Source organism: Chiloscyllium punctatum, chromosome 25, assembly GCF_047496795.1.
Source record: "Chiloscyllium punctatum isolate Juve2018m chromosome 25, sChiPun1.3, whole genome shotgun sequence".
NCBI classification, from domain to species: Eukaryota; Metazoa; Chordata; class Chondrichthyes; order Orectolobiformes; family Hemiscylliidae; genus Chiloscyllium; species Chiloscyllium punctatum.
Window position 1 is genome coordinate 33,422,485 of NC_092763.1, and position 21,430 is coordinate 33,443,914.

The 21,430-nt window shown below is 40.2% G+C and overlaps 1 protein-coding gene and 3 non-coding genes across 5 annotated transcripts; all 4 read right to left on the reverse strand.

Annotated features, from left to right (window-relative positions):
* Positions 1-569: 569 nt before the first annotated feature.
* dkc1 (dyskeratosis congenita 1, dyskerin) lies at positions 570-19,815 on the reverse strand. Of its 2 annotated transcripts, none has more exons than XM_072594974.1 (16): positions 19,726-19,815; positions 18,849-18,901; positions 14,872-14,958; positions 14,319-14,410; positions 13,940-14,124; positions 13,495-13,559; positions 12,404-12,530; positions 11,551-11,681; positions 11,056-11,199; positions 10,105-10,225; positions 9,740-9,858; positions 7,857-7,960; positions 6,876-6,927; positions 3,141-3,284; positions 2,304-2,405; positions 570-1,604 (listed from the first exon to the last, which is right to left on the reverse strand). In XM_072594974.1, the coding sequence occupies exons 1-16, from the start codon at positions 19,739-19,741 to the stop codon at positions 1,545-1,547; spliced, it is 1,602 nt and encodes a 533-aa protein (XP_072451075.1). In that variant the 5' UTR covers positions 19,742-19,815; the 3' UTR covers positions 570-1,544. The 2 variants fall into 2 exon arrangements, with proteins under 2 accessions (XP_072451075.1, XP_072451074.1); XM_072594973.1 differs by having other exon boundaries at positions 19,720-19,756.
* LOC140496133 (small nucleolar RNA SNORA36 family) lies at positions 11,268-11,401 on the reverse strand. Its single transcript, XR_011964178.1, has one exon. It is a non-coding gene; the product is annotated as a small nucleolar RNA SNORA36 family (small nucleolar RNA).
* LOC140496131 (small nucleolar RNA SNORD83) lies at positions 11,823-11,898 on the reverse strand. Its single transcript, XR_011964176.1, has one exon. It is a non-coding gene; the product is annotated as a small nucleolar RNA SNORD83 (small nucleolar RNA).
* On the reverse strand, positions 12,768-13,008 carry LOC140496134 (small nucleolar RNA SNORD17). Its single transcript, XR_011964179.1, has one exon. It is a non-coding gene; the product is annotated as a small nucleolar RNA SNORD17 (small nucleolar RNA).
* Positions 19,816-21,430: the final 1,615 nt, after the last annotated feature.

A 21,430-nucleotide genomic window follows, 5' to 3' on the forward strand; every position in this document is an offset into this window, starting at 1 on the left:
CAAAAACCCATAGCTGGCATCTACTGTTCCTTCACTATTGCTGGGTCAAAATCCTGAAATTCCCTCACTAAAGGTATTGAGAGTTTGCCCACAGTACATGGAGTACAGTGGCTTAAAAAGGCAGCTCACTACTGCTTTCAAGGGTAAGTAGCGACAGGAAATAAGTGTTGGCCAGCAAGTAATGTACATATCTGAGTAAATAGAAGAATAAGTTGTCAACACAACTAAGGCTTGTAGTGGAATCACAGACAGAATACATTAAAGATAGAAGAGATCATTGCACATGCAATTACAGAATATGAAAACAAACTGGTGAATCTGTTAAGGATGGTAGTCAAAATGGATGACATTTCGGAATCAACTCATGACTATTTGTGCAAACATTGTTGTGGACCAGCCTTTTGTAGGAAAATATGGCATAAACTATTTAATAAAACATCCTCAAATCTGTGTGAATGTAGCCAATATGCAGCACCACAAAGATTAAAGTCTTTACTGATATTCCACATCTATATTCCACTGCAAGAGAACAATGAAGCTTCACCTTTTACACAGACAAGAACAGCAAGTATAAAGAAGCCATTTATTTTTGTTTAAAAATAACAAAAATCTATAACAATTAACATACCTGTACAGTTAGATGTGCACTTGGCTCAAACTAGTCGAACTCAAACCACAGCACATCTAGTAAGGCAAAGTTTAATGGGCTTTAAAAATTGTCATTTACTTTCATTACAATGTACATAATGTGACAAATCAGTAATATAAAAATATTCAGAATATTCACATTGGAATAACCTCCAAATTCAGCCCATTTGAGGGAAATCTTGCATTATGGATGGATGCAAAAGTCTTAACTGTTCAGACTCTCCTGATTAAATAAACCAACTTTGGGAGGAGCAGCAACCTGCTACATTCTTCAACAAAAAGTTAAGATGTCATTAAAACTGAATGACAAACTAATGAGTCAGGAAAGCAACACAGGCTAAGTCAGAGCAATTGTAATGTCATCTTATATGACATATTTTGCCATCAAGTTTCCATCCAGGTACAAGTTTATAACTATAAGCCTAGTCAGTGAGGCAGGTTCCAAATCAATGTAGAGTTGCGTCACTACCTCAGTTTCCATTACCACCAATATTGTACATGCCCCTTGCAGAAACGAATCAACATCATATTCAATATTCGCAAAGTGGCAACACTAGCTTTATATTAATTGCTGACAACCTGCCAAAACAACTGTTTTTCTGCAATGAATACTTTAAAAACAGAATTGGAGCAATGCACCTTTGCTGGAGCCTAGCTATGAACATGATAAACAATTTGTGAATATGCCTTGAATAAAATCTTCACAACAGGATGGCGTGGGAGCAAACACCTGGTAATAAAGATTGAACAAGTATGGTTCAAACACAAATCAAATGTATCTGATCACTGGTTCGAAATGAGGTGGTGCTTTTGCATCAAAATCTGTCATGGTTGAACCTTCCTCCCTCTAGATGCCAATGAAAGGTTGTTGAACACAGATGTGGTGAGCGACTCCATCACTCGCCCGATTCAATTTTTTCCTTTTTCTTTTTCTTCTTTTTAGAGCTTTCAGTGTTCTATGGAAGATCAATTACATTAGTAAACAAATAAAATGGGTGCAAACATCAGTACACTATTTAGCAATATAACTGTTTGCAGATACTGGTGATGACTACCACCTACGCCAAATAAACAGCCAATTATTCAAAAGGATAACAAAAATTAGCAAAGTAAGACAGCAGTAACATTTAGATTTCAGGTAATGATCTTAATGTGACAAGACACATTTCAGAGAAGAAAGTTTGATATCCCCTACACAGAACAGAAATGGAACAATTTCAAAATACAGCTCAATGACAGCAAGAGCCATTTCTGCACCACAAAAGGCATACAACTTATGAAACAAAAATACACGCCAGGGACATTGCTGTACCTCAAGTCAGACAGCAAACTAAACACAGTTAAAGGTATGGTGCTGGAAAAGCACAACAGGTCAGGCAGTATCACAGAAGCAGGAAAATTGAGGTTTTGGGCAAAAGCCCCTCAATTAGCCTTTCCTGATAAAGGGGCTTGTGCCCGCAACATCAATGTTCCTGCTTTTCTGATGCTACCTGACTTGCTGAGCTTTTCCAGCACTATATTCTTGACTCTGATCTCCAGCATCTGCAGTACACACTTTTGCCTAGCAAACTAAACATATTCAGTTGCTTCACAATAACACAAGTTAAATAAACCTATGAGAATAATTCTTACTAAGGGCTACTGGCAGCACTTACCCCAGTCCCAGATTCTCCAATTTCTTCCTCTTTTTTCTTTTTCTTCTTCTCCTTCTTCGGTGTCAGCAAGGTAGGCTCTGGGTTATCACTTTCAGGTTTAACCTGTATCAAATAAAAGACTTGTACATGTAACCTGAAAGTACATATGAAGCATTCAGTGCAGTAAGTCGGTAGAGTTGCAGTTTAATGCATCCAAATTTAAGAATTTACTAGAACCAATGAGAATAGCAACTCCCTGTAATAAAATGGCAAGTACTGGACTGAAGATAACAAAGTCTTCATACATTATTTCTAAAATCACAGATCCAGAAAAACACTGCAAATAAAAACAAGCCTACTTATAATTACTTGAAGCTTTACCTAAGAATTACATAAAATTAATTTTCATATCTCTGAAGAAACATGAAGTGTCAATTATAATTGACCTTCTATAACTATGGGTTGCACAATGGCTAGGACTGCTGCTTTAGTACCAGGCACCAGGGTTCAATTCCAGACCTGTGTTGAGTTTATGCATTGTGTGTGTGTGTGTGTGTGTGGGGTTTCCTCTTGAGTGCTCTAGTTTCCTCCCTCAGTCCAAAAAGATATAATGCCCCATTGTATCCAGGGACGTGCAGGTTATATGGGCTAGCCATGGTTAAAAATCTCATGCAGGGTTACAGGGAATAATTCTATTTCATAATTTCTTGTTGGCAAATTATCTAAAACACTGCCATATGTGGCTACAAGGCTGTTGAGGTTTCTCCCAAACGGAGTCAAATTTATTAATTCAATCTGGGTCAGCAGAATACACAAGGAGTGATCTCCATCCCTTCAGCACATTATATGAACACTTACCTCGGTTTCTTCTAACAACTTTTGCTTCTTTTCTTTCTTCTTCTTCTTTTTGTCTTTCTTGCTCAGTTCAGGCGTCAATTGCTGTGTTGTGGGGGTGGAGGAAACTGCAGGTTCATCACTTTCACTTTCACTCTCTCTCTTTCTCTGGGAATGCATGCAAAATGACACCAATGAGTGAAACCAATTCTATGACATCAGACTGAGAATCAGGACATCAACTAATGTGCATGCATGCTCAAGTCTTCTACAGTCACAGGGTAAACCCACAATGTATGGTAAAGGTGGCCAAAGCCTTCAAAACAAACAGAAACATACACAGGTTACTGTGTAAGCCTTAAGCCCATCATCCTGCCTGGATTAAGAATTTCATTGAAGCATAGGAAATTCCGACAGGGTTGGACAGACGGTATGAAGGGCTGATATTCTTCCTGGCTGGTTAGAATAAAGGGCCACAATCTCAGGGTAAGGAGTTGGCTGTTTGGGATTGAAATGAGGAGAAACCTTTTAAATAACAGAATTCCACAGGTTTACTATCCTATCACATAAGATACTGAAGTCACAGAATATATTTAAGAATTAAATAGACAGATTTCTAGATACTGAAAGCATGAAGGGGGAAAAGCAGGAGTACCATGTTGAAATAGAATCAGCAGGATCATACTGAATGGTGGAGAAGGCTCAATCGGCCGAATGGCGAACTCTTCCTCAGATTGTGTGTTTCTATGTAAGAGACTTCCAGCAGTTTTGCCATTTAGATCATCCCCATCTACACAACTTTCAAATTTACCGACATAAACTTTGATAAGAAATGTCTTGCCCTTATTCTCCGACTGTTCTAATATACTCAGTCTGGGGTAATATAGTTTCTGCATTCATACAATCTAGTTATCAAGAATTTTGTAAGTTGCAATGAAATCTACTTGCATTCTTTTCAAATCTAGAAAATACAGATTGTCTCTCCAAAGTATCATCTCAGGAATTAGCCAGGAGAACCTCTTCTACACTCACCCCATAGCAAGTATATCCATCCTAAGGCAAGGGACCAAAACTGTACACAATGCTCCATTTGAGTGTCTCAAAGTTCTACGCAATTGAAGACTTTTTTCCTGCTGTTAATCAAATCTTCAGTGACAAGACAAACAACTTCCTAATTGTACACTAGTTTTCAATAAATAAGATACAAGGTCACCCAGGCTCCTGTGGGCAATGTTGATGTCCAAACTCTAACCTTTGAAAAAAATATTTTGATAGGAGGAATGGAAGTGCAACCTGGACAATCTCAAACTGATCTACATTATCTGTGTTCTTGCCCACTCACTCAGCCCACCCAACCCCTTCTGAAATTTCTTTGCCATGTCCAAAGTACTAATAATTGTCTCACTAGCAAACTTAGAAATATTAATTTGGTCCCCATAAGTCAGCATAGATATTGACTGCACGCACCTACCTCAAAGCCTACCAACCCAGAGAATTAACCTAATCTTTCTTGTGATACCATAAATTTCAGAACTTGTAACTGTTGGGGGATTGAAAGAATTAGCAATAACTCTTCCTGGAAAAACTGAGATGAAAGGAACAAGGAGAAAGGAATCAAAAACGACAGGTTAATTAAGCAATCCTGGAAAAAAGTCAAAGTCAAAGTAACATAAACAAGCTTATGATTTAGTTGCAAGCATAAGAGGTATAGTTAGTAAGTTTGCAGATGACACCAAAATTGGAGGTGTAGTGGACAGCAAAGAAGGTTACCCTAGATTACAACAAGATCTTGAACAGATGGGTGAATGGGTCGAGAAGTGGCAGATGGGAGTTTAATTCAGATAAATGCAAGGTGCTGCATTTTGGGAAAGCAAATTTTAGCAGGACTTATACACTTGAAGGTAAGGTCCTAGGTAAAGTTGCTGAACAAAAGAGACCTTGGAGCGCAGGTTCATAGCTCCTCGAAAGTGGAGTCGCAGGTAGATAGGATAGTGAAGTATTTACTGGTCAAAGTATTGAGTACAGGAGTTGGGAGATCATGTTGAGGCTGTACAGGACATTGGTTAGGCCACTGCTGGAATACTGCGTACAATTCTGGTCTCCTTCCTATCGGAAAGAGGTTGTGAAACTTGAAAGGGTTCAGAAAAGATTTACAAGGATGTTGCCAGGGTTGGAGGAGGAGAGCTATGGGGAAGAGGCCGAACAGGCTGGGGCTTTCCTCCCTGGAGCGTCGTAAGCAGAGAGGTGATCTTATAGAGGTTTACAAAATCATGAGGGGCATGGATAGGATAAATAGGCACAGTCTTTTCCCTGGGGTGGGGGAGTCCAGAACTGCAGGGCATAGGTTTAGGGTGAGAGGGGAAAGATATAAGAGAGACTGAAGGGGCAACGTTTTACGCAGAGGGTGGTATGTGTATGGAATGTGCTGCCTGAGGAAGTCTTGGAGGCTGGTATAATTGCAACATTTAAGAGGCATTTGGATGGGTATATGAATAGGAAGGGTTTGGACAGATGTGAGCCAGGAGCTGGCAGGTGGGACTAGATTCGGTTGGGATATCTGGTCGGCACGGACGGGTTGGACCGAAGGGTCTCTTTTCATGCTGTACATCTCTGACTCTAATAGCTAAGTTGAACTGTTGCTACATAGAGTAAAGTTATGTAATGTTGCTGTTTTTGATTAGGTCAGCTATTTATTAAGAAATCTCATAGAACATTAACTAATCTCCAGTGTTCCATTATTAAAATTCTTCAAAAATCCAAGTATTATTTGCTGATTAACATACCTAACCTGCTAGCACCATTCCCAGAAATTTCCAACAGGTTTATCAAGTTGATTCTATTTTCACAAATCCAATTTGACTGTCCAAACAGACCATTATTTAAGCATTCATTTATCACGTGCTTCAGAACAGATTCAGCAATTTCCCTTGAATTCATGTCAGGGTACCAGATCTGTAGTTTGCTATTTTCTCTTTCCACCCCTTCTTAAGTAGGGGTATTGGTTGCATAATTCTAACTTGCACCTGCTACCTCTTTCAACACTGATATATAAATTAGTAGAGGCAGTCTCTCAGGATTTATCAACTTGCAATTCCATGTCTGGTCATGCATTTTTTTGCTAATACTAATTTAGCTCAATTCCTCATTCTTAACAAGTCCCTTAGATTTCTTATTTCTGGACAAATTCTTACATTTATATCTGTGAAAATACAAGGCAAATAATCTATCCCAATGAGTTTCTAAATTGTGTGCGCAATTTCAGAGAATCTGGCCACTTTTCTACATGTCCAAAGTGAATCAAAGTAGATAAACTTGCAGATAGGAAATTAATCAAGTTCGTAACAGCCTGAGGGGTGAAAATAGTGAAATTATAAGAAGACAACATTTGATTAGACTGGACCACTGACTACCCCAATATATTTTAAAGGGGATGTTCAATATGCTAATGATAAAAGACTAAAAATAGAAATAAATATGACATTACTCATTTCTCTGTGACCACGAAGTATGTTGCACACCATTCGCAATATTTCCCTAAATTTGCATCACATATAATTTGCCTACTTCCACGCAACACTTGCCCAATAATCTAAACACGGAGACCAAATTGTAACACAGACTATATTTCCTTCAGAGGAAAACTGTAACACATTGGAACATAAATTAGTCACTGACTTTTATATATCATGATGAGGTTACAACAGTATCATGGAATGCTGTTGTTCAGCGTACCTAATTCCAAATCTCAATAGCACTTACCTTCACTGGTTGCGTTTGGATTGCATCATTAGGTGCTGTTGAACTTCCCCGACTAGAGAAAAATAATTCAGTCAGCATTACAAAGAGATGTCAGATACCTGCATCAAACACTCAAACAGATTTCTTTCCTTTACTCCCATTCACGTACAAGCTCGTGCAACCAGAAAAACTAAATAAAACTGCAATAATTAGTTTGAATGTGTTAGGAAGTGCTGAATCCAACACAGTGTTAAAGTGGGTTGGAATGAAAATGCAATTCCATTTCCTCTTGCAGACTAACTCCTTCTAAAGCCACAACAGACTGAAAAAGGATAACCATCTGCTATTACACAGCTCAGTAGAATTTTTAAAAGAAATCCTAACCCAGCTAACAATGAACATTGACTTTGGATGTCAGTCATGAAGGCACTGGTAGCACACTTGTGCCTCAGGCAAACAATAGTGGATTTAATTCCCAATGCAAAAAACAAATCAGGCATCAGTCAATACTGAAGGGTCTTTCCAATTATTGGAAAGGACACCTTTTACAGAAAATGTTCAACCAAAGCCTCATCTGATCCCTTGGGCTGATGTAAAAAATACACAACCTGGCAAATATTATCCCTCAAGCAGCACCATTAAACAGATCACACCATTTTCAAATCATCATTTGTGGGAGGCTGCTGAGCACAAATTTACTTTTGCATTTCCTACTTTACAATGGCTATGCTTGAAAGGTACATTTTATTGGCTGTAAAGCACCTCTAAAAATGCAAAATTATTTTAAAACTATTTAACCCACATTAGATAAACAATATATCAGTCTTGACAACAGGCATAACACACAGCTCACGCAGTCTGTACCATCCAAGATCAAAAATAGCTCATATTAATGTGCCACCTACTGGTAAAGCTAATATATTTCGTCTGCATGACGGCATAGAATGATTTCTGACCGAACGCCCCAATAGAAAGCTCTCAATTAGAAAACAAAGTCCTTACGTATAATCTATATAGTCCTTCTTCCACGACTCTGGAGTACTTCCATTTGGTTTGCCATGTTTATCTAACAAACCCTGCTTAATCATCATTTTCTTCTGGCTTGCCTTTAAAATAAAAAAAAAGTAGCTACAATTTTTGTTTTACATCCAGCATTAGTTGAACAGAAAGCCGACACAAATTTTAATATGGCCAAAATCTTACCATTTAAATCAAACACTCAGAAGTGATTGCAATAATTTCCACTGGACTTCAGGAACACGAACATGGTCTCTTACAATTTATTTTCTATAACTTACACTTTGACAAAATTCAATAACTCAACAGTCAGGGTAATTAGGAAGAGAATAGGACCAGTCAAAGACCAGCAAGGCTGACTATGTTTAGAACCACAGGAGATGGGGGAGATACTAAACAAGTATGTTGGATCCATGTTTACTGTGGAAAAGAACATGGAAGCTATGTAGGGAAACGGATGGTGACATCTTGAAAAATTTCGATATCACAGAGGAAGTGGTGTTGGATGCCTTGAAACGTCGTGAGCGTAAGAGGTATAGTTAGTAAGCTTGCAGATGACACTAAAATTGGGAGGTGAAAGGAATTGCTGGAGGACAGCGAAGGTTACCTCAGATAACAGAATCTTGATCAGATGTGCCAACGGGCTGAGAAGTGGCAGGTGGAGTTTAGTTTAGATAAATGCGAGATGTTGCATTTTGGGAAAAGCAAATCTTAGCAGGACTTATACACTTAATGGTAAGGTTCTAGGGAGTGTTGCTGAAGAGAGAGAGCTTGGAGTGCAGGTTCATAGCTCCTTGAAAGTGGAGTCACAGGATAGTGAAGGCGGTGTTTGGTATGCTTTCCTTTATTGGTCAGAGTATTGAGTACAAGAGTTGGGAGATCATGTTGTGGCTGTACAGGAAATTGGTTAGGCCACTGTTTGGAATATTGCGTGCAATTCTAGTCTCCTTCCTATCGGAAAGATGTTGTGAAACTTGAAAGGGTGCACAAAAGATTTACAAGGATGTTGCCAGGGTTGGAGGATTTCAGCTATAGGGAGCGGTCTAATAAGCTAGGGCTGTTTTCCCTGGTGTGTTGGTAGCTGAGTGGTGACCTTTAGAGGTTTATAAAATCATAAGGGGCATGGATAGGATAAATAGACAAAGTCTTTACCCTGGGTCGGGGAGTCCAGAACAAGAGAGCATAGGTTTAGGGTGACAGGGGAAAGATATAAACGAAACCTACAGGGCAACATTTTGTCGCAGAGAGTGGTGGTGTGTATGGAATGAGCTGCCAGAGGAAGTGGTGGAGGCTGGTATAATTGCAACATTTAAAAGGAATCTGAATGGGTATATGAATAGGAAGGATTTGGAGGGATATGGGCCGGGTGCTGGCAGGTGGGACTAGATTGGTTTGGGAGGTCTGGTTGGCATGGACGAGTTGGACTGAAGGGAGTATTTCCATCCTGTACTTCTCTATGACCTGCCTGGCCTTATTTCCCAGAGATAGGTCAAGTTTTGAACCTTCTCTAGTAGGTACATTCGCATAGTGAATCACAAAATTGTCTTGTATACCAATTCCTCGCCATTAAACCCTTAACACTATGGCAGTCCCCAGTCTTTTAAAGTTAAATCCCCCACTACAATCACTCTATTGCTTTTAGAGATAAGAGAGACCTCCTTACAAATGTGTTTCTCAATTTACTGCTCCATGTACCTACTGCTGCCTGAGCCTGCAATCTCAAACTATTATTTTTCAAAAATATTGAGTATGGCCAATGGTTGTTCACACTTGGTCACAGTTCCATGCAACTACTTCTGTTTGCAACCCCACTGGGTTTGGAAAGCTTTGCTCTAGATCCTATGCAAATAGAAACAAATTTGGCTTACCTTTGGTCCCAGACCCCACTTACGTGGGTATGTATCCCGTTCCATGATCACTCGTTTAATCTTTGCTACAACACCGTGGTCACATGTTGATATTACTGCTGTTGTCATTAATGCAATTGCTGCCATATAAAATAGACAGAAACAAAGTGTATCATATTGAGCTTCTGAGCATCACTTTTAAAACTCATTGAATTTATACAACACAATTACGCTGCCCACCACCATAGAGATTTGCATTCAGAAACAACGTAGCTCACAACAGATAACAAGGCAGTTCATCAAACTTGGATTTTAAATAATGATTGGACAACAAGCAATTTCCAAATTATCGCAAAAAACGTAATTTTAATTTTAAGTTCTATTACCAATACAAATGGCTTCGCCCTTTGTTGTCACAACAACGATCTCCTGGTTCACCTCAATTCCATCTTCATAACGCAGCAGACCTGGAAGCATGATCTTGGCACCATAACAAATAGCATTTACCTAGCAAAAGGACAAATCATTTAAAGATAAAGATAAAGTCTAGAACAAAAGTAAGTGGCTAACCAAGTTTCAAATTTTGGAGACAGCATCACAATGGTTAAATAGTTCTATTAAATGAATCAAAAGATTTTCTTTAAGCTCAATGCACACAAATGAATTCCATATTGAAAATAAACAGGTTCAGCACCCTAACTTCACATCAACTAGCAACAGCTCAATAAGAATTATTGGCCTTGGAGAATGTTATGAACCAGCGTAGAGTTTCACAGCCATTTACAATCCCAACCATAAAATTACAAACTGCAATTGTAAACCAACATGTTCCATTCTACCCTCAGGAGTTTTAGTGAAGTTACATTTATTATGGACATATACATAGACAATGTTTGGCTGGAAGCATACAGGATCAAAAGAAAGAAAAAAAGTTAACACTTTTTGTATAAAGTCTTCACCTTGATCTTTAAAAAAAAAATTTATTCACTCCTGAGATGTGGGTGTCACTAGGTGGCCAGTATTTACTGCCCATTACAAGCCACCCTCCCGAACTACTGCAATTCCTGTGCTCTAGACTTACCCATAATGTTCTTAGGGAGAGAAGTCCAGAATTTTTGACCCAGCAGTGAAGGAACAGCACTACGTTTCCAAGTCCAGGTAGTGAATGGACGTGCAGGTAGCAGTGTTCCTATTTATCTGCTGCCCCTGATTCCCATTGATTCCAGTTCTGCTAGGTCTCATTTGTTCAATTATGCAGTTTCAACTGACTAAATTGTTAATAACTGCTAGGTAAGCAAAGTATTTCCAAACATCGCGCTTTATGCTTCTGTACTTACTGCACTATCCTTCATAACAAGCCTTTTGTGAGTCACCAACAGCTTTTCAAGGGGATAGATGACACGACGCAGATAGGTCTCGTCCTTGTTGTGATCATACTGCCACTGGGCATCCAAAACATCATGCATCGTTACCATGTTATCCTGAAGTTTTAAAGCAAAACGTAGCACTCAAGTTACCGACACAAACGTAAAAGGATTTCCAAACAAAACTGTCAAGCCAAGAGTGCCCCTATGAGGGCACATATTGCCATCAAGTGTAACAACCCCAAGGCTTTTCACTTTTCCAAAGTTAAATTACCAGTGCAGGAGCAAAGTAACCTGTACTGAACTCAACACTTTGGGATCAGCCAGAATTAAAGACAATAGAAACATTAGGCATTGCATTACACGTTTATTAAAAGATGCTAGCACTGTTGTGGTAACCAAACGAGAACCAAAAGACCACTTCAGGCAATTCAAATGTTCCCTAGTGTAATAAAGTGGCATTCCTACCATTTCACTGTTTACACCAGATCGTACTCTTCTCAGTTCCTGCATTTGACCTCCAACTCCAAGCAACAGGCCAAGATGTACACACAGTGTTCTGATATAGGTCCCTGCTTCACAGCTCACCCAAAAAATTCCTAGAAACAGACATGAAAGCAATAGAGGCTATATACAAATACTACTATATTCAGCAAGGCAATTTTAAATTTGATTAAATGAAGAAATTGCCACACTTGCACCACACAGCATACAACACCTAATAATACGCCAAGGTGCATAGCCATCAGTCAAGGGTGATAGATAAAAGTCATCTTTGCACAGTGTGCTAATGTCATTTCTGTAGCATCATGTGGCTAGAAAGCAACTTGGCAAGCATGAGCTTCCATTATAAACCAACTGCTTTGGACTGGATCTTTTGAACTATACATCACTTTTCTGGTGACAGTCACATAAATAGTGTGAAATTTCCCATCTTATTAATTGCTAAATGTCCTGAAACATTACCTGCCTAAACGCATTTGCTGCTGTACAAGTGTCTCCGGATAATATCTTAAGAGGCTAGAAGCATGAGCATGTCCCAAGCTTGTGCTCACCAGTTTAAATTCCCAATTTACATTCACCCATTACCAGTGTTCTCTAATCTATTTTAGCCCTAGTCTAGCAATGTCACAACATGAAAATTCTCACATAGGACTTGTAAACCTCCACAGGCTTAACTCTTGGTTACTCCAACCTTATTCAACATGGGATATCAATAATCTTCTGAGGCATAGAACTCCCACAATTCACAAACCTGTGAAAATTTTCTACTAAGTATGCCATATAGCTGTAAATGGTTTAGATTATCGCAAACACTCACCTAACCGCCTCTCTGAATCATACTCAACTAGTTTACTACTGTAGACAGTCCGGACTCTTAATTGTCTCTTGACAGCAGCAATTAGAGGTGGACGTTGGAATAAGGCTCCAGTCAGCATCTCCAAGCCCTAAATGATAAATGCACGAAGGTTTACATAACAGTGCTGAGCAAGTCAAGTATAAATCGACAGATATGATCACTCCATTAAAATTAGTTATTAATGAAATTGAAATTAACCTTGAATTTTTGTAATACAACACTGAACTACACGCTAAAATCATAATACATTCATAACTTGAAATTTTAACCACATTACCTCTAACACATAGCCAGGTGTTAAGACTAATTAGAACTATTTATGTACGTGATCAGATCGCATCATTCATCTTAGTAGAATTAGATCCCAAAAGGATTCAAATCCTGCCAAACCATCTCACATCCACATACACCCAATCAGGGACCAGTAACTTCTCAGCAGAACGCCAAAAAAATTACATGGCACAAGATAAATGTATTTCACCCAGAGGCTTAAACAAGACTCAGTGTGCTGCGAAGCAAGTGGTTAGCATCACTCGGCGAATGGATAAACTTATTCATCATTTCACGTACACAATGAAGCACTTAACAGATAAAACAAGAGACAGAATAAGCCAGTCTTGGAATAGGGATGAACAACAAACATGATCTTCAACAGCACAACTTTGGGATTAGCACAGATCAAGTAATTTATTCATGTCACTTGAAATATGTTTGCATCCCTACCTCCATGTCAATTGTCAGCTTGGGCAACCTGAGAATACTATAATAAGAAACCCACACTGCTCCTACAACTCCCATATATCATTCAATTTTGAAAGTTAATTTACACATTGTGGGTAACACTGCCTTATGCCAGTATTTATTACCCATCCTTAATTGCCCAGAGGGCAGCAAAGAGTCAACCACATTACTACAGATCTAGAGTCACATGTAGACTAGGTAAGGATAGCAGTTTCCTTCCCTTTCCTCAAAAGTCCTGCAGAATCTTTAATGAAGTAACTTGAAATTTTAAGTTTGGAAGAACCCTAATAAGACAATGCAGGCCTACTTACCCGGCTAAGTTGATGTTCATTTTCAATAGCATTGTGCAGCCGGACAATTCCCACGTACTCTTTGCCTACAATTAATAGCACAAGAGTCGTCAGGACAGGCCACGTCAGTTACTGTATCACAAACTGTGATATCAATGAGCCTCAAACAGAAGCGGTCCCTTATAAAAATTGCATTGACCTGATAGTAATTCTTTAGTGGGATTAAGACATCCTAAATTCTTCATAAATAACAAATTCAAGCGAAGCCACATACAAGAATTTTGCTGCACTGTGGCGGAAAGCAATGAAAACAGCATTGGTTTCAGATCAATTTGAGATTTCAACATCAGAGATGAAAATGAAAAAAATCAGATTAGCGATCAAACTTAATGCAACATATGTGATTTTCCAAAAAGGCAGAAGTATTATGCTGCAACCAGACAGGTTAGTAAAGGAAGCCACTTACCAGCACTCTGCTGGGATTTGACTAGCCGTGTTGCTCGTTCTATACAAACAATTAGACACCCTGTCACTTTGGGATCCAACGTTCCACTGTGACCAGTCTTTTCCACCCGCAGAATCCTGCGTATCCACGCCACAACTTCATGCGAAGATGGGTTTGCTGGTTTATCAAGGTTAATAAATCCTGACCTGCCAAAATGTAACTTGTATCAATGTGCCTTTTAGTAGCCATGAATGATCAATTATTTTCAGTTCTTTAATTCCTTCTAAAAATGTCACTTTTCTTGCCCCCACCCCACTATCAACAGCAACATTTCATAAACAGACAAGGCAGCTACAACACAGTAGCTTCAGTAATGCCTCACCTTGGATTGTAAACATACCTTACGTATTCAGAAATTTCCCTTTTAAGTGGTGAGCAGCCATTTGGAATAGGAGTGTAATGCGTTGTCCGTACATTAAGCTTGTCAAAATTCTGTCAGACAAAAGATTGGGCTCAATAAAGAATTTGCTCTCATGTAGCTTCAGGCTTCAATCTGTTGAACACTGCACTAATATAGATGTAGCAAGACCTTGCAACTCACGCGATCTTTCAGTGACATAGATGAAAACTAAACATTGACTCTAACATATGGAGAAGTGCTAGGGAACATTGGAACTGGCAAATTTAGTCTAATTTCACAAATGCAATGTGGTATTCTTTTAGTGTCTTTTAACTAGACTGGATTACTTAACTGCTTGAAGTAAGTTGGAACCCAATGACCTCCTGCAGGTCAGATAAGATATAACATTTCCTCAAATCAGGGTAAGGAATTCTATTTCACGTGCAAACAAAATGAACGTAAACGGACATAAACATGACCATAACACATTCACAAACTGTCTTTAGATTAATACCTAATTCATAATCAGAATTGCACATTTAAATGAGATTACCTTTAGCAACAAAGGCCAATGAGATGTGTCTAGTTTCACTGTTTTTGTCTGTGGTTCGATTAGAAAGTCTGTCTCCTGTTGGATGCTCTGGAAACATAAGAAAGAGTGCTGACTTTCAAGTCCCATTAGCATAACATACTCCCTCCACCACCAGCAGTACAACAAAACACCTTGCCTAACACAAGAGGTGCCATCTACATCAGGTCCAATATGTTACACATATTCTGGTATTATGATATAAAAACAGAAAATGATGGAAACACATGGCAGTTCCAAGTTGAGGAACAGGAACTCATCTTCTAACTTGAGACTTTAGCATCTTCTCTGTTCATTATAGAATTCAACCATTTCAGATTATATCTTTTTCCTCAATTTTGTTTCTGTTCTTTTGTTGGTTTTGGCTTTCTTTATTCGTCTCATGCATTTGGACAGAAGTAACGGAGGAATTCACACCTCATCTGGACCCATGCTCCTTTACTATATTCAACCTCTTAGCTTTTACATCATTAAATTTTGATTTACAATCTTTCCTGCCTCTAGCTCATCCTTCTCCCTGCTTTACACTTCTACATTTAGCAATTCACACCTCTCCCTCTCAAATCTGCTTAAGCTTTCAACCAATAAAGCTAAACCCATCAATGACAGTTTTACATGCTGTTTCTCACAATGCAAAGTTAAAATTATAGGAAAAAAAAATCTAATATTAGCATCTGTTATTTATTGTTAATGAAAAGCTTTCCTGAAACAACTATAATTTTCAAAAAATACCTTTTTAAAGGTTCAATGACTGGAAATATTGCAAATGCAACAACTCCAAGAATGGAGGGAGGCTGAAATCTAGAAACAAGTCTAGCATCCATCATTTAGGACGTAGCAGCGATGTCTGGAAGTTTTGAGTTATAAAGAAAGGCTGGAATGCTAGGACATTTTTCTCTGGAACACAGGAGGTTGAGGGGTGATCTTAAAGTTTATAAAATCATGGGGCGCATAGATAAGATTAATAGCAATGTATTTTCCCTAGGATGGAGGATTTCAAGACGAGGGACATTTTTAAGGTGAGGGGAGAACGATTTTTTTAAAAGAAAAAATGTATTTCTAAAAGAGTATGGTTCGCACTTGCAATGAATTTTCTGTGGAAGTGATGGTTGTGGGCCCAATTACAACCTTTAGACAAGTACATGAATAGAAAAGGCTTGGAGGGATATGGCCAGGAGCAGACAGGTAGGAATAGTTTAGTTTGGGATTATGTTTGGTATAGACTGAATGGATTGAAGGGCCTGTTTCCGTGCTGTACGACTCTAAGACAGTCCTGCCTTTTCCAAACTCTTGAGAATTCCCTCATTAATTATATTCAAAGTTAAAAATCACACAACACCAGGTTATAGTCCAACAGGTCAACTTGGAAGTACTAGCTTTCAGAGTTGCTCCCTCATCAGGTAACTAGTGGGGCAAGATCATTAGATATAGAATTTATAGCAAAAGATCAGTGTCATGCAATTAAAACAATGTACTGAACAAACTTAAATTACTGTTAAGTCTTTCAACTTTTAGAATGGGTTTTAGTGTTTGGTTCATTAATATGTAAATCCCAGAACTTATTTTAAGTCACACTCTCCAGATAACTTAAGGTTTTATTTTAAAAAAGTGACATCTCAGCTCAGACAATATATTAAAAGTGTGAGGTTAGATTCTGCCTGTATCCCAAGCTTGAGTTCGACTGGTTCTATTCCCAAAGTAGGAATTGATAAAATGTTATGTGCTTTTTCAGCAAACACAAATTCAGCCCACAGAGGGTACATATGTATATGAGGGAGTTGGGGTGGGGGGAGGAGAAGTGTGTGTGTGCGTGTGTGTGCATGAGTGTGAAGGAGTATAAGCCTGTGAGAGGGTGTGTGCATGGGTGAGAGCATAGGTGTATGTATCTGAGAGAGGGTCTGTGTGTGGTTGTACAAGTGTGTGTGTATGAAAGTATATTTTTTTAGATTACTTTAGTGTGGAAACAGGCTCTTCGGCCCAACAAGTTCACACCGACCCGCCAAAGCGCAACCCACCCATAACCCTACATTTACCCCTTAACTAACACTACGGACAATTTAGCATGGCCAATTCACCTGACCTGCACATCTTTGGACTGTGGGACGAAACCGGAGCACCCAGAGGAAACCCACGGGGAGAATGTGCAAACTCCACACAGCCAGTCACCTGAGGCGGGAATTGAACCCGGGTCTCTGGCGCTGTGAGGCAGCAGTGCTAACCACTGTGCCACCCTGCAGTCACTGTAGTGTACTGCATAGTATAGAGTACAGCAGTCACCTGTGGTGTGAGATGAACCCAAGGTATAATTCTGTGTCATGATCCTACCCCACTAATTACCTGATGAAGGAACAGTGCTCTGAAAGCCAGTATTTCCAAATAAACTAGTTGGGATGTTAACCTGTTATATGATTTTTGACTGTCCTCCCCAGTCCAACAGCAGCTATTCAAGGCCACGAAAGACATTTTTAATGGCTCAGCCGGCCATAGTGAAAAATACCAGTTTCACCACCATCAATGAAACAACCCCTTTACACCTACTCTGCCAAGAAACATATATGATCCAGAGGTCGCCACCCATTTTCAAATTATGAATCTACTGAACCTTGCCCCATAAGAAAATGCCCCCATACTCATGATGCCAAGCTAGTGACCCTTTCCTGAAGAGTAGTCAACACCAATACATCTTTTCCTTAGATAACAGGGTTCAAACTGGATCCCAATAGCTTGCTTAGTTTTACCAAATGTCTCTATATTTATACTCCAATCTCTTTGATACAAAGACCAAAATTACATTTGCCCTCACTTTTACCTGTTGAACTTTTTGTGATTAAGTCATGATGAGATTCAAATCCCTGTTCTGCAGATCCCTGCAGTATTCTTCCACTGAAAAATTTTTAATCCTTGTGTTTCTTTGCAAAATATATAACCTAATTTCCTACCATCTGCAAGTTTCTGCACACATTTAGTTTGTCTACATTGCTCTCCAGACTTTGTCATCAAAGTCATTTATAGATCGTAAACTGTGGACCCAGCACTGATCCCTATGGGACACAGTAGTCATAGCTTGATTTGGCGATGCCGGTGTTGGACTGGGGTGTACAAAGTTAAAAATCACATAACACCAGTTATAGTCCAATAGGTTTAATTGGAAGCACACTAGCTTTCAGAGCGACGCTCCTTCATCAATTGATTGCCCTGAAGGAGCGTCGCTCCGAAAGCTAGTGTGCTTCCAATTAAACCTGTCGGACTATAACCTGGTGTTGTGTGATTTTTAACCTAGTTATAGCTTGAGAGCCTGAAAATTCTTATCTCATCACTGTCTTATATTAGTTAGCCAATTCTTTCCTCATGCTAACGCATGACGCACAATACTGTCGCCCCTTATCCTATTAAGTAGCCTTATGCACAATACCCTATTGATTAGGTTTGGAAAATCCAAATATCAGTGTGTCTACTGGCTCACAACTGTACCTCCACAAAGAATTTAAATCAATGCCAGTCCCGAATATCCCTTCATGATCTCATGTCAAATCAATTTGAATTTAACATGCATTACTAAAGACCTTTGCTTTAGAATCAGCTTTTTCCAATTCCAGATGTTAACCCAAATACGTAGGTATCAGTGTTTTGTCTCCATCACCCTTTGAAAAAAAGGTGTTATATTGGCATTTATCCAGTCTCACCCAAGACACTTCCATGGTCTAAGCACTCTTGGAACACGGCTGCCAGTGTCTCCAACATCTCCTTCCTTTAATACCTTACGATGCTACCCATCATATCCAAGGGATTTATCAGCTTTTAGTACCACGAGCTTCTTTACAGAGACTGCATTTATGTCACCCCCATCCCTCCCAAGTTTTGCTCCTTGCTTCATTTCCTGCACAATTTCAGACAGTAACACAAATTCAATTTTGCACTCCACGAAAGGGTTAAATACCTACCCCAATTCCTTCCCCGCTTTTCTTCCTTTGCTTCTTCTCTTTTTTATAAGCTGCTGCAACCGACAAACAGACCCGGTTAGAATTTTTCTACAAAACTGAAGATTCTCATGTCACTGGATGTCCAGTAAAGTTTGTCAAAATGCATGCGCTTATTAACGGCCTTTAACATTTTGAGACATACAATCAAAAGAAAGTTACTATTGGTTGCCACGTGTTTATTCTCAGTTATATCGTGTGGGGTGACCACTAAGCCAGCGAAAACAAGGCCGCTGGTCAGTCATCCAGGTCGGAGTTTACATGAAGTGAATTCCGGACTCTTTGTATAAGTCACCCTCGTGTAGAATGATGACATGAATTCAACGCGAGCGTGAAAATCATAAAGACATTACAATGCACACGTTGGTTGGAATCGCATGTCACATCCACTACAGCATTCAGTCTCAGGAGGCAGCTTGCCAACCACGCACTGCACAGCAGTGCATGAGCCCGCACTCGGAAACTCGTGGCGATGGCAAACAGCAAAGCGAGCTGCCAGGCCCGGTGCTCGGCGCCATGCGGTGCGGCCCAGCCACGTGTCCAGCACCCAACATCGCCCGTTACCTATTTCCCAGCCAGAGCCCAGGGAAACGCTGGCGACACCCCCCCCCGAGTGACCGCCGACCGCGAGCACAGATCGCGGGGAATTGGGGTCAGCTGCAGGGGCGCGAGGAATCCCCCAACTACCAGGCCACGGCGGCTACCTCCCTCCCTCCACCCCCCCCCTTGCCGGTGAGATGCAATGCCCTCAAGCCACCGCGATCTTCATTCCTCCCTTTAAACGAGCCTGCAAATGCAGATCGTTCTCTGCTGCCCTATTAAACCCGATACGGGCCTTTACCATCGCCATCCGCCATCTTCTCGCGCTGATCACCAAATGAAGGAGCGCGCTCCACTCCGCGCGTGTCAATTAACGTCCCACCCCAGAATGCACCGCAATGCGCATGTCAATTACACGAGGGGGCCCTTGGGCGGGTTGGCGCATGCCCAGTGTTGGTACTGAGACGATGCTGTTAATGTTGCTGTACACGTATTATTACCCACCCCCGACAAAAAAAGTACAGAAAAAAATGTCAGCAGGCCAAGATTTTGACTTATTGTCAGACATCCAAATTTTTAAACACAAAGTCACGGCAAAGGAAAAAGAAAAGATTTTTCGAAGTTTGGAACGCAGGAGAAATTAGATGCTGACTGATTATGGTGCATGGCAAAGGTGAACATGAGACGGAGAAACATGGTCAGTGTGGTGGAGATGTAAAAACCATGATTGCTAGCAAATGCGCTTGGATAAAATACGGGTAATATTTATAAAATCGTACAATTCCTAACAGCGTGGAAGCAGACCATTCGGCCCTTCAGTCCACACCGACTCTCCTAAGACTAACCCAGACCCCAATCCTATCCTTATTTTCCATGGTCAATCCAACTAAACCGCACATTTTAGGACTGCAGGAGGAAACCCGTGCAGACACGGAGAATGTGCAAAGTCTGCACAGGCAGTCACCCCAAGCTGGAGTCAAACCTGCGTCCCTACTGTGAGACAGCATTGCTCGCCACTGAACCACTGCTGCCCATTATTCTCTTTACGTGCTGAACTCGAGGCCAGAAGTTGTAAACTGTCTCAATATTTGAGTTTGAACTTCTTAAACTCATTTTAAGCTCCATTAATTGTCTAAGAGGCACAGTTCAGAGAGATCAGAGTGGAATAGGGCAAGGAAATTAGTTCTGTCCTCACTTTACAAAAGATTTCCAAGAACGCTCCATTTGGTTCCATAATTCCTCTATGGATAGTTTAAATCAATTTATTGCTAATCTACCTACAACATGAGGAAGGGTGCTTGTAGTGCAGTGGCAGTGTCCCCACCTCTGAGCCAGAGACCTAGGTTCAAGTCTCATCAGTTCCAGAGATGTGTTACGCCATTTCTGAATAGGTTGGTGATAAATATCTATCTAGGATATGCTGATTACCTTCTAATTCAGAGGCACCAACTCTTGGCAGTGTACCATACCTTTATTCTTTGGCCTAACAAAGGACATGGAGTCAGAATTCACCATTTGAATTCAGATTGTCAAAACAGCATCCGAACTCAGCACATAAACTGCACTCTGCTTGCTAACAAGACAGGAGACTGCCAACCAACAGGGCAGCATGGTGGCTCAGTGCTTAGCACTGCTGCCTCACAGCAGCAGGGTGCCAGCCTCAGATGACTATCTGTGTGGAGTTTGTACATTCTCCCCGTGTCTGCGTGAGTTTCCTCTGGGTGCTCTGGTTTCCTCCCACAGTCCAAAAGTGTGCAGGTTAGGTGAATTGGCCATGCTAAATTGCCCATAGTGTTAGGTGCATTAGTCAGAGGGAAATGGGTCTGGATGGGTAACTCTTCGGAGGGTCGGTGTGGACTGGTTAGGCCAAAGGGCCTGTTTCCACACTGTAGGGAATCTAATGCAAGAAGCAGGAACCGATAGTGCTGCTAACATCATTCTCATCATCATTGGTCTCAGTTTTTCAGCATGGAAAGGGACACTTCAGCCAATTGTGTCAATGCCAG